Source organism: Oxyura jamaicensis, chromosome 3 (genome assembly GCF_011077185.1).
Source record: "Oxyura jamaicensis isolate SHBP4307 breed ruddy duck chromosome 3, BPBGC_Ojam_1.0, whole genome shotgun sequence".
In the NCBI taxonomy this organism is placed as follows: Eukaryota; Metazoa; Chordata; class Aves; order Anseriformes; family Anatidae; genus Oxyura; species Oxyura jamaicensis.
Window position 1 is genome coordinate 58,982,333 of NC_048895.1, and position 13,497 is coordinate 58,995,829.

At 38.8% G+C, this 13,497-nt stretch overlaps 1 protein-coding gene across 4 annotated transcripts in view; it reads left to right on the forward strand.

Moving 5' to 3' along the window:
* AHI1 (Abelson helper integration site 1) overlaps positions 1 to 13,497 on the forward strand; it is a 91,928-nt gene that overhangs the window by 25,198 nt on the left and 53,233 nt on the right. For all 4 annotated transcript variants that reach the window (XM_035321598.1, XM_035321599.1, XM_035321600.1 and 1 more), the window contains 3 exons: positions 2,608 to 2,738; positions 3,673 to 3,813; positions 6,218 to 6,420. In XM_035321598.1, the coding sequence (XP_035177489.1) occupies positions 2,608 to 2,738; positions 3,673 to 3,813; positions 6,218 to 6,420 (475 nt within the window). The remainder of the gene's footprint in view (positions 1 to 2,607; positions 2,739 to 3,672; positions 3,814 to 6,217; positions 6,421 to 13,497) is intronic.

Genomic DNA, 13,497 nt, shown 5'->3' on the forward strand with positions numbered 1-13,497 from the left:
AATATATTTGTGCTTTAGTTTTACATTAGAAGGACTGTGGAAGAGTGTTTCCATGATAAAAATGGAATGGAGATCATCATCATATGTACAGAATAATTCAATGATGTACATAATGGTTATATTGAGCAAGTGGTAAAATATTTTTACCCAATTTTTTATTTTCTTACTTTTACTAGTTGTGAACATCATGCTTTAATATAATGAATTACAGTAGAAAACAAGGGGTTGACAGAATCACTCAAGTTGTTGTGGTTGAATGCAACCTCTGGAGAGCGTCTTGTCCTTCCCCCTCTAATCAAATGGCGAGAGTAGATTGCTCAGAGCTTTGTCCAGTTGAATGTCTCCAAGGATGAAGACTCCACAACTTCTGTGAGCAATATGGTCTATTGTTTGTTCACCCTCAAAGTAAAAGAAGCTTCTTCATAGGTTTATTTGGAGTATCCTGTATTTCAGTTGGCTCCCATTGCTTCTTATCCTTTAACTATGCAAAACTGAGAAGAGTCTCACTCTCTTCAGTTGCACATATTGATAAGATGCACCTGAACATTCTCTTCTAGAAAGTCGCATTACAGATATGAATGCTCTTTGTAAATGATTTATTCCATCTTTAATTTAATGGGCTCCCTTTCCATGAAAGCAGCCAAAGGGTGACCCTCACCATGCAGAAAATCAAAGGTCTCTGGTGTTCTACGTGAGATTACCTGAGGGAAGTACCCTCCCCACCCCCTGGAAATCTCACTCTTTAATAATAATGGATTGAGTGTTTGAGCTAGCTGTAGACTTTCCAGTTTTAAAGTGTTTCTCTTAGTTTATCATTTACAGTTACAAATTATATTGACCATGCTAGAAGGCTAAACTATCCATGTAACGAAAGCATGAAATCAGTAGATTAACCGAGGTAACTTGTAGAGTTTATTTAAAGCTGGTGATGATCTCCTATCAATACCATTCCAGAAAAGTGCAGAGAGTTGTAGTTTAAGAAAGAAAATTGGATGTGCATATTAAATCCCTTAGAAAGGGTTAACATGGTATGCAATTGCATGATTATTTGAAGTCAATTTATCAGTAGGATACAGCATCTCCCCGTCTCCCACACCTTTGGCTGTGTATTCCTGGCATTTTCTCTGTATCAGCTCTACAGATCTTTGGATGCAGGCTAAGTCAGATCAATGAACTGATCCGACTAAAAATCAGCCTACAAAAAAACAAATGATTAATTTTCATTTTAATCAACTATGTGATCTAACTCATCTGATAGCTGCCAAAACACTAGAGAAGTGAGGGAGAGCCTGGGAAAATAAGGGTGGAGAGAGTAGCAGCAGGACTGCCGCTTTGACCACAACCCAAAGTTACATTGGCTTAAGTCTATCAATAAACCACAGGGTCAGATACCCAGTAGTGATAATTTTACACGTCATCATTAACTGTTCATTCCCAGTATGAGAAAAGAGGGGGTGGAGGTCACAGATCAACACAATTCACTTTGACAGATAGTTTTTCTGAACTGTCCTCTTTAAACTTTTTTTTTTGATCTTATTGGATTATGTTACTGTCCTGTCACTCAGGTATGTGATCAGGGTTTTGGTTTAGACCTTGGGGTTTCTTCTGCAGGTTAATTTCACATTTTGCAGAGCTATTCCACATGACATCTCAGAGAGATTGTCTTTCTGTTCACACACCCGAACCTCTTGTTTGGGCAAATATGGGTCTTGCACTGTGGTCATTATAGTATACTTTTCCCCTTCTTGTCAAATAGAATTGTATCTCAGGTGTATTTATCCAGAATACTGTTAAAAGTAATTCTACCATCTGGTCATATTAATTGCATTACGCTTTTCCCAGCATATGACCATTGTCTCTACAGTAACAGGTTTTAAATATTAATGTCCTCATTCTTTGAGGGCTGTCATAGTCTACTGCTGTTCTTGCCTCAAAATCTGCATCACAGTATTACTCATATATTAGTCTCCACTTTGGACTTCTATACCTCTTTCCCAGCTCTACCTCATGTTTGAGATGGCCTCTTACAAGCTGGGTTATGCTTTTTTAAACCCTTTTGCAAATTCTCTGTTACATGATGTTAAATAGTTTGTTAACAGTAGTTAATTAGTAGGTCATTATAACTATGCTGACCAGCAGCGTCTCACTGGAAAAAGATGGATACCTAAATAGTAAAACAGTATTAAAACTATTCATAGTAATTAATGTTGATGTTTGAAATTTGTTGATTCTACTGCTGTTTTTGTAGCCAGTGAGACATTAGCCTGAAAAGAGAGCTGCTGGATAAATACAAGCACTACTGGGATGTAATCAAACACAGGAAACATAATGAAAATATTGGTGGAGCTTGGAATAAATAGTGCTAATTCCCCCATTTTCTTTGAATCCCAGAATCAAGAAAACTCAAATAGATATAGCTATATTCATTCTATAGATCTGAGTATATGCTTTTTGTAATGAAAGACAAAGACGTACTACTAAATTATCTATAATTTCAGGTTAATTAAAAAAACAGGGAAAATGAAGGGTAAACACTACACTCAGCAGGAAGTGGGTTTACTAATGTGGAAGTATCTACTATGTTTACAAACTATTCTTTATCTTCAGTTTGGCTACAAAGAAATACATAGGTGCCACAAATTACAGAGAAAAGATTCACAGCACCTTAACACCATGTGGCACGTTCCTTTTTTCTGGAAGTGAAGATGGGAAGGCATATGTTTGGAATCCAGAGACAGGTAATTTTATGTTTTTTAACTCAGTGTGTCAAGATTGCGAGGAAAGGGTTCTTTAAGCTTTATTGAAACACCCTTTTGGTATGAAATAAAACTTCAGTTAGATGTTCTTAAATCTTGAAGCCTTAACTATACTCTTTAAATAGCTGTTACTGACTTTCAAGATCTAATCTTCTAGAGGAAATAAATAGGCAGAGGTTGCATGTGTGGTATTTAGCAGGAATGGAGCACCTTAAACTCAGCTGCAATTCCACAATATGCAGATGAACATCTTAAAACAAAATGCACAACAGTGTTTTAAGTCAACTTTCTTCTGTGTATCTTTGTGTTTTGGTCAACTTTCACTCCCACTGTCAATATTAAATAATTGAGATCCACAACTAAGATAGCTATCTCTGGTGAAACGCAAGCACAAACAAATACTGTGGAACACCACCTTTCCAGAACTTGCTTATCAGAAAAACACAACTCAGCTAACCTGATGCACCCTCTGAGGTTTCCTGTTTCTACACAGTGGTAGCTGTTTTCCAACTTCTTGAATAACATAAAAACTTTTTTTTAAAAAAAAAAAAAGTCTTATGCCAAGTAATATTTTTCAATAAGGGAAATGCTCGAAGAATATTTACAGTGGCAGTCACTACATTGCAGTAATACAGGCTTTAAACACCTCAAACAGTGATATGCGAAGTACTTGCATTTGCCATACTACAGTAATATATCATTTAAGTTGTTAAGCTGTGTGCTTAAGCTTTTTAAGATGAGAACCTCTTTATCTTAATAGTATAAAAATGAATTAGTTTATAGCTTCAGAATCATTGACTACTTCAGAAAGCTAAACAAAGACTTACAGTGCTTTGGCACCTTACAAAATACTGCAGTTAGTCAGCTGTATCAAATAAGTTTCCATGGTACCAATAACCATATTTCACTTTTGTAGGAGATCAGGTGGCAATATATTCTGAACTCTCCTTCACATCTCCACTTCGTGATGTTGCCTTTCATCCACATGAACACATGGTTTCATTTTGTGCCTTTGGTCAAAACCAACCCATACTTGTATATATTTATGATTATAAAGGTACAGTACAAAATCTCTTCATACATATGCTTGTAAATATTTTATTTTTAAAAGTGATTTGCTAGTGTTTGTGCTTTTGAAGGAAAAAGAAAACCGTATTTGGTGACAGTATGTATCTATATCCTGGGAGATACCAAGAGGCTTCAGGGACACCTTATTTGCAGCCTAGCCATCCGGTACCAAAAGGGCCCTACAAGAAAGCAGGAGAGGGACTCTTTGTCAGGGAGTGTAGTGAGAGGACAAGGAGTGATGGCTTTAAACTAAAAAAGGGTAGTAGATTTAGATTAGATATAAGTAAGAAATTCTACACTCAGAGGGTTCTGAGGTGCTGGAATAGGTTGCCCAGAGAAGCTGTGGATGCCCCATCCCTGGAGGTGTTCAACACCGGGCTGGATGGGGCTTTGGGCAAGCTGGTCTGGTGGGATGTGTCCCTGCCAATGGCAGGAGGGTTGGAATTAGGTGGTCTTTAAGGTCCCTTCCAATCCAAACCATTCTATGAAAACCTGCCTGTACTTTACTCTGAACAGGGTGGTTGAACTAGGCAATAACTAGAGGTCTTTGCTGCTTCAGTTTTAGATGTGTTACTGTGTTCTGTGTGATTCTGTCAGTCCTGTATGGCATATATGAAGCATCATGTAAATATTTAGAATCCTCATTTCAGAATCAGGGTGGATTATGAAGCCAGAAAATACTATCTTTCTGAAAATTATTGAATAGCTTAAAAAAAAAAAACTATCTTTCTGAAAATTATTGGAATAGCATAAAAAAAAAACTATCTTTCTGAAAATTATTGAATAGCTTAAAAAAAAAATCTCAGAATTTTTTGTTGATTATGTTAAAAAGTAATGTTGAAGAGCTCTACAGAAATTAATTCATATGAGAGTGTGTAGATTGTCTTATTAATGGGTGTAAAGTATCTGTGGCAGATATGTTTATTCTCCATGTTATTTGCATGTTAAAGAGAATTTGGTGAGAAATGCTAGCTTTGGATTTGTGATCTGCAAAAACAAAATCCAGACTGCCTTTTGCAGTCTTCTCTGGTTTTGTGTTTTTGTGGTTAGCTTTAGCAGTGTCATTGTTTCAGTTAAGCACATCGTTTCAGATGTCATGTTACATCTTGACAGTAGATAATGTTAATGCGAATTATGCATTAATTTTTGCATATCTTTTACAGATTTCTGTTTGAATTATATTTGCAGTGAACATAGGTTTATAAAGCTAATCCTGTCTCTATACATTTACTTTTTAAATAGCATGTACTAATGAGATTACTCATATCAAATCTCACAGCTCAGGTTATTTGTCTATTGAACTGGTTGACTTTTACAGGAAAATAAAGTGGAATGACTTTACAATCAGTATTCAGTACTGAACTTCAACCCAGTAAGATATCTGCATTCTAGAGAACAATGGAAAATTAGTCAGTTGAAAAAAAAATGGACTGTTTAGTAGACAGTCTTTAAAAAGCTAATAAGGTAGTTTAATGTGTATATATTTAGAGATCACACTGATATCACACTGGTAGTTATTTGTATCATCTGACTGTTTAACTAAGTCACTGGTGACAGTAAGATTTTGCATAGGTTGTGGTATTTTCTATATTGTCTGTTAGTAACTTTTTGTTCCTTTTTTGGTTGAAAGCATTCAGTTTGCTTTCAGAAGATAGTCTTACTGCTTTACTATTGAAAGAGTTAATCATATAGTAATACTAATTTTAGTCACTGACACAGTTTTTCAGACTCCAACAGTAGGTGTTTTACATGCACAAGAACTTTTATAAATATCCTGGACAGAAGTTACATGAAGAATTTTGTTAACCTTTGTTGGCTTGAGATCTCAGTATAAAAATGACAAAAGTCAAATGATGTGTTTAAATGAATGAGCATAATTTTAATGAAAGTGTCCTGTTCTAGAAGAGTCTGCTACCTCCTAAGAATGACTCCTATGCCCATATACGTGTCTGTCAGCTTCTGAATTTTTCCTCAAGTATAATAAGCTCATTTGAACTAGTTTGAAAAAGCCTTGAAGAGATACACACAGTAAAATAGCTGACTTGAACTCATGGCAAGCTATATGCTTCCTAGCCTTTGAAAATCTTTCCTCCCCTTCCGCCCCCCCCTCCCCCATTTCTTCATGGAGAACACCTCTCTGTCATCAATACCATAATACCAGCTCAGTGTGAGAGGCTAGTGAACACAAATAACAGAAGGGAAGCCATTGTGATCAGGAGGCTTTAGGGAGAAATAGGGGACTATGGGGAAAACTTCATTTCTTTTTGAGGTTTTCCGCATTGCACTATTTACAAATTGTTATGGTGTTTTACTGAGGACATGGCTGGTGAAATTTTTTCTCCCATGATAATGTAAGGCTTCACCTGACATATAAATATTGGCTATTTCTACAGTTGCACAACAGGAAGCTGAACTTGTAAAAGATCTCAGCTCGTCACTTACCTCAGCTGCACCAAGAGGACCACAAATTTTTAGCAGTTTTTCTGAAATTCCTATGCAAAAAAGTTCAGTGATGTCTCCAGCAGATCATTTTGTTAGTGTTGCAAGAACATCAATGAGAATGCAAAAGCTGAAACAAAAACTTGATTCTGTTACGGTAAGTCAACTTTCATTACTTTCCAGGAATATAGTTTCCTCAGGCAAAGTTCATATTCTGTGAATGGTGCATGGAACAAAACATACTTGTGTAGTCTTTGAATCCCATCAGAAATGAATATATATCAGTGATATTAATGCATCTATAAGTAACTCCTCAGAAGAGATTAATCATGTAAAGCTTGGTTACTCTTGTTTATCAAGCATTGATGACAAGGAATGCTTAATGTTAATGCCTATGGCCATTCGTACAATTTACTCCCTGGATCAATATGATCATTATGGCTGAGCTTTAGGAAGGTTGTTAGAGGTGGTTGAAGTTGTTTATTCACCTCTAGAATTGTATTTGGCAGAAGTGGCAGAAGTTTCATAGTGGGGGGCTGCAGGGATGGCCTGTGTGACAGGAGATGAACTGCCCTGTGCTGGGCACAGACATTTCCAGCAAGCTCTGCAAAGGACAGTATTGACCCACTGCACGCTGAACCTGGAAATAATCAGAAGAGCACATGGTACCTCTGCAAAAACATACTTAAGGAAGGATATGTCTGCAAGGGACAGGAGACACCAGAGTGGAGGGGAGGCAAAGGGAATCACATGAGGAGACATACGGGGGGAGGATTTGAGAAGACATGGAGGAGACACAGAACTATACAAATGGAGATAGAGGGGAAGATAATGGAAAAGGCACAAAAGGAAACATGGGAGGAGATGTGTGAGGGCACACAAAGGAAAAGACGGGAGGAGGTATGCCTCTGAAGCAACTGCAACCCATGGAGGAATCCATGCTGGAGAAGATACAGCCCCTGAGGGGGACTTCAGTCTATGGAGGACTCACACTAAAGCAGCTGAAAAGAGTAAGAAACCAGGAGAGTCCGAAAGAAGAAACCACTGTGTGCTAATCCCAGTCTCCTGCACCACCCATTGTTTTACGAAAGGGACGATGTATAATGCAGTAGCAAAAACAAAGGGACTAGAGACTTGGAAGGGGAAAGGAGAGGTGTTTGGAGTAAAGTTGAGGCCGTCAAAGAGGGAGGAAGTGTATTTCTGAGTGTTTTTTGTCTGTTTGTCTTGCTTATTTCTCAGTATTTGAATCAGTAATTATTGACAATTACAAAAGGTTTTTAAATTAAGAATTTAAACTATTTTGCTTGTGACAAGAATGCAGAATAATCCAGAACTGTGCAGTTATGATTGCTGTTCACAATAACATGATCTGTATTTGGTTTTGCATGTTATTTTTCATTTTAAGTATTTTTTGAGTGCATATTGATTTTATGTAGCTTTCAGCTTTGTCTTCATTAATTAGTGAAGCACAAAAGATGCAGGTGATTGGGTGAAAGTACTTATTGCTGAGGGTACTGTAACTACTCTCCTCAAGTTTTAGGGGTTTTTAATTTGGTTTAGATGTAGTCTGGTTCCTTACATTCCCATTATGCCTGTACTTTGAAACTATCCAAAGAAAAGCTATCCCACAACCTTGTGCCTTCTGGACTGTGAGCTGCTAGTGGACCCCTTTATAAAATACCATACTATAGCTTGCATGGATAATTGTAGAATCTTAAAATGGCCTGGGTTGAAAGGGAATTCAGAGATCGTTTAGTTCCAACCCGCCTGCCATTGGCATGGATGCCATCCACTAGATCAGGTTGGTCAAGGCTCCATCCAGCCTGGCCTTAAACACCTCCAGGGATGGGGCATCCACAATTTCTCTGGGCAACCTGTTTGAGTGCCTCACCACTCTCTGAGTGAACCGGTAGGGTGTTGCTGCTGCCTGTACCATTATGTGTGGCTCACATGAGGAAGGAAGGCTTTTTTTTTTTTTTTTTTAATGTTTTTTACATTAAAGGCCCTGGTGCCTTGAAGTTGATTATGAGCCAAAGAGATGCACGTAGTATGGAGGGAATGGAGCATGTAACCTTGTATCTGGGACTATTTTTTGTATCTGGGACTATTTTTTTTGTTCTAGAATAAATTATTCTTTCTCTTCTGGATGTCTTTTTGTTTAAAGAAGAAGACTGGGATAACAAATTTATGTGAGTTTTTACTATTCCAACTGCTTGGTCCCTGATTAGCCAAGGATTCTGGGTTCTGGGAGACAAATCTGGTTTAGCAGAACCATGTAATGCCTAGGCTATAGGATGGCAGCAGTGGGCATTCATTTTTTGTCATTGTAGAGTACACTGAGGCCTCTTGACAAGAATTTGCACAATGTTTCTGTAGTTAGATGAGATGGCGTAAGCCTATGGTGTCAGCCTGGAGAAGTGAAGACTTTAGGGAGACCTTATACCAGCCTTACAGTACCCACAGGAAAGCTTCCTTTTCTATAGGAAAGCTGGAAAGGGACTCTTTGTCAGGGAGTGTATTGATAGGACAAGGTGTAAAGGTTTTAAGCTAAAAGAAGATAGATTAGGTAAAAGGAAGAACTTCTTTACTCTGAGGATGGTGAGGCACTGGACAGAGAAGCTGTGGATGTCCCATCCCTGGAAGTGCTCAAGGCCAGGCTGGATGGGGCTTTGAGCAACCTGGTCTGGGGGGAGGTGTCCCTACCTGTGGCCCTGGCGTTGGAATTGGGTGGTCCTTAAGGTCCTTTCCAACCCAGAGCATTCTATGATTTTGTAACAGTGTTTAAGAGAATGACTTTCAGACACTGAAGTTTTGTATCCCCAAACTCCCACTGTTCAGGACTGACCAGTTTGGGATGGGCAAGTCCACTATAAGCAGAACCATGATCAAGGTCTTGGACAGCGTCCTCCAAAACCTCTACCCTTGAACCACATATAATGGAGATGTTGGAAAGGTCATCTGAGCCTTTTGGCTGTATGGATTTCCAAACAGTTCAGGATCGCAGTTGAAAGAGTCCATATTCAGTCTGATGTCTGTCCCAGAGCGGTGATGATTATAAAAACTTCAAAAACTTCCTTGCAGAGCTTTATGAACCACTGAGGTCTTGTGTGGAGATTTCTTTTCATTGACAGGACTTGTGATACTCAATTTCAGCAATCAAATGTGAGAATCAATGGGATCTCCTTTCCAGAGAGGTACAGGATCATTTCTTGTATGTGGGTGCAGTGCCTGTCTGCCTTATCAGAAATTCTAGGCTGCTGGGTCAGGAAGCTCTACCTGGTCAAAAGCAGAACTTAAACCAGTGTTTCGTTTTGTTTGTTTCCTTCCCTCCATCTGTCTGTCCTTGCTGTAGAATGGCTTTCTGGGCCAGCACTCCTGTAAGTTCTTGACTTGAATAAGAACACAATTCACTGATTTGTTACCTGTGCCCATCCTCCCTAGCCCCAGCTTCCCAAGGTTGTAGGTTTTTTTTGCAAGATATTGGATGTACTGGGGTGCATACTGGTGCTCTAGCTTCTGTGGAAAACAGATGAAATAGAGCTTTGAACAGAGTTACCTCTGTGCCCAACACTGGAAAGCTACCTTATGCCATGACTGGCCATGTGCTCCATGAGGGTCTGCCCTATGATCTGCTGACCTTTGGATGGGGAGAGTAGCGGGAAGGTTGGTGTTACGAAAACAAAAGAGAGCATACAGTGTCTCCCACAGTGATGTCTTATCTCATGCTTTGTTTTTCCAGCATCCACTCAATGGAGTATCTATCTATGTTCTTACCTGACACTGTTCACCATGTGTGCTGTAGACTCATGTCATGCTGACAGATGTACCAGAGCATCCTTTTCCCTCCTCCCTGTGGGGTACGTTGCCCACAGCTAGTACCTCTGTACTACTATCCACTGAAACAAGGAATAAAAGGGATTCTGTACCTCACACCCTTCCTGCAAGACCTTTACTCCCCAAAGCCAAACTGACTGTGATGCTCTGTAGGCTATCAGCAGAGAAAGGTCCGTGACTGAAGGGTTAGGAGTGTGCTATCAGTGTTCACCGACAGTGGCTGATGGCAGGCGGCGAGACCTGTAGCTTCTGCAGCGTTTTGTGCTCAATAGAATGCAGAGGTGGGGAGGTCACCACAGAAACACAGAACCTCTGTGGTGAGGGCACAGCTGTTGTACTGCCACAAACAGCTAGCTGTCCGCCTAAGTCTTCAAAAGACAGCCTCCATCTTTTGAGCATCATTGGTCCCGTTGTATTCAATGACAGTCATGAAATCAGCGGTTTCCCAATACCACTACCATAAGATTGTCCTGCTGCCAGAGAAGCTCTAGCTGCTCAGCATGGTTTGTTGAGTAGTGTTGTTTCCTGCTGGTCTTGGGTAGCATCACACTGGGTGACTGAAGAAATATGTTGCCGCTAGGTGGAACAGCAGTTAGGAAAGAGTAGTACAAGAGGGAATAGCCTTAGCATGCGGGGAGTCAACAGGAGGTAGGACTTGTAAAGAGGGAAAAGAGATACTAAGCAAGACAAATCCTGTTCCTGGAGACCAGAGCCACGCTGCAATGCAGAGCAGTGCACTGTAGGTGAGAATGACTCTGGGAGACACTCAGAAGGTGTGCTACTTCTTCAAGGTAAAAATATTTCTGTGGATGCAGTCTTAGTTTCACATTCCTAGAAAGGGTAATGCCTTGCACCTATGCACATGAATTAGAAGACTGCCCAGTTCTCCTATAGGTGGGAACATTTTGTATGACTTTTCAGTGAATCACAGTTAATGCTTCTGCCCTGCCTTGCAAGCACAAAATAAACATAACGTCTGTCTTTTTCCGTGGATTTTTGTGAGAGGTTTGCTATGTCATTGCAGTAGATGGCTTTACAGTTTCTAGTAATTGATCTTCCACTTACAGTTTAGTTAAAGTAGTCCACTCTGCACAACTTGGAGTAGTTAAGCAAGAATAATGAAATGGTTGATGGATGTTGCTTTTCAAGAGCTGCACAGCTACTGTGGTGGTGTCTTTAGACAGTGGTGCAACAGCACCACTCGGATTATGAAACTGGTATAAGAAACAAGGTAAACCACGTAGTTCCTTGAGTAGCACAACACATGAAGCATGGTTTCCTATGATTTTAATTTGTCTCTTTCCTATGCGGATTTTATAGCATTTGATAATGTTTGGTTTTGCCAGCTTTTGCTAACCTGTTAATGTGTAGGCTTATTTGGGGTTTTATTTTCTGGTCTACCATTTGCTTTAATCAAACTTTAAGGACATCGTATTTCTGAGGCCTTTATTCCTGTGTTCAGTTTGACTGAAAATTGATTGGAGGAGGTTTAAAATTTGCAGTGGATTAAGAAACTGATGGACTGATTATCAATGTAAGTAGATAGGCCAATTTTTGTTAGGAAATCTGGGATGAATGTTAATTGTGAAGTAATTGCAGACAAATAAATAATTATGTTTGTTTATTGCCATCAACATTACTTCCTGGACTAAATAAAGTACTTACTTCAGAATCGATTTTACTAAGCTTTGCAAGTACAGTACTTGGCCTTAATCAGCCTGTTGATAAGTTGCATGTTTGACATGCTCTCTTATTGTTACTTGTCTGTGAAGACACTAGCAGCTTGCATCACAAATACTATTTCAAAATATGTTTGCTGTTTTTAAGAAATAGTTTAATCTTTCATTTTTTTCCAATTAGCCTCTTTAATTTTAAAAATAAGTTATTTTTTTTAATCTACAATAATAGTTCCATATAGAAAGTTTTAATTTCTCTTGACTTATTTCAATTTAGTAATCATCATTCATTTAACTTTGCAGAATTATACATTTGAATATGAAATGATGCTTATTTACCCATGAGCAGCGCTTTTATGTAGTTTTCTGGGCTTTTGTTCTACATGACTTGATAACATCCATGACTGAATGGTAGAATTTATATAAATCCTGATATTATGTTAACGTTTAAACTTAAAGTATCTACTAACTTGTAATCTGGATTTATAGCGTTGGATGTATATACGTATACACATGTGCAGCTCTCTTTCTCATGTGAGAAATGATACTTGTATAAAAGTAAATGTTGGTTTTAGCTGGAGCCTTTATTAAATTGTGTGCTCCCATCAATGCTTTGCTAAATGTTAGAGTAAGTGTAATAAAAGCTGCATCTCAGCTGATAGCATGAGAGAGTACGTCAGAGTGTCTGGGGACAAGATGCTCAGTCAGCCAAAAATGGAGACAGGAGTCTATGAAGCCATACATGTGTTGGCAGGCTGCTGCATGATGGGGCTGGAATGTGAGAATCCAAATGTGAACGCAGGTGTTATCTTGTATGTATTTGATGCTATGTAGGACTGGAAACTGTGCAAACTTTTTACTGGTCTACAGATTGTGTTTGCACACCAGCACCTTGTTGCAGACATGTAGGGAGTACCATGTTGGAAAAAGCATGCTAGTGGCCTATCTTGTAGGCAGTAAACCTGGCCTGAGATCAGGCTTGGGGTTATGCTTATGAGACAGAGGTGTTGGAGTTTCCAGACAGCAGATGTGCCAGCCCAGAGATCTCTGGGTGACACCTGTAAGTGCATAACAACAGTAACTGATGGATATAAAATTAACTTGTAAATGCGGACTTTGGAGGTTTGCAATTTGGAGATGTATTGCGAATATGTGAAAATTCAGTTTAAGCTAGACAGAAATTGAAAAAAATTCTGATCCTGTATGAGCTGTGTTTTTGGTGTTGTGAACAGTGCCTCCTTTCTAGGTCCCTATATGGATCAATGTTTTTGGTTGTTTTTTTTCTTCAGTACCTAAACATGAACCTTAATGAATGATAGAAGTTTTTTTCCTTCTCCTCTACACCATTACCATTCTTGTTAGCCCAGAAAACATGTAATTAGAACCAAGAGTTGAATATTGGACTACAAGGATTTAGGAATTCACAAAAGCTAGATTGTTTTGTTACATTACAGCATGTGTGATAAAAATGTTTCTGTATCATCTTCAATTGGAAATGCAACTATGAATTTCTTTATAAATCCAGAATGCGGAGCTGGCTTCTTTACTTCACAGGGAAATTGCACTGTAGTGAATCTTGGCAGCAATTATTATTTATCTGTGCCTCAGGGAACTAATGCTAATGTATGTTTCTATTCACAGAAGTTTTTTTGATATGAAAACACTTAATCCACCTCTAGTCATTAAAAAAGCTCAAATGTATTTCTTTCAGTGTTACTACTTAC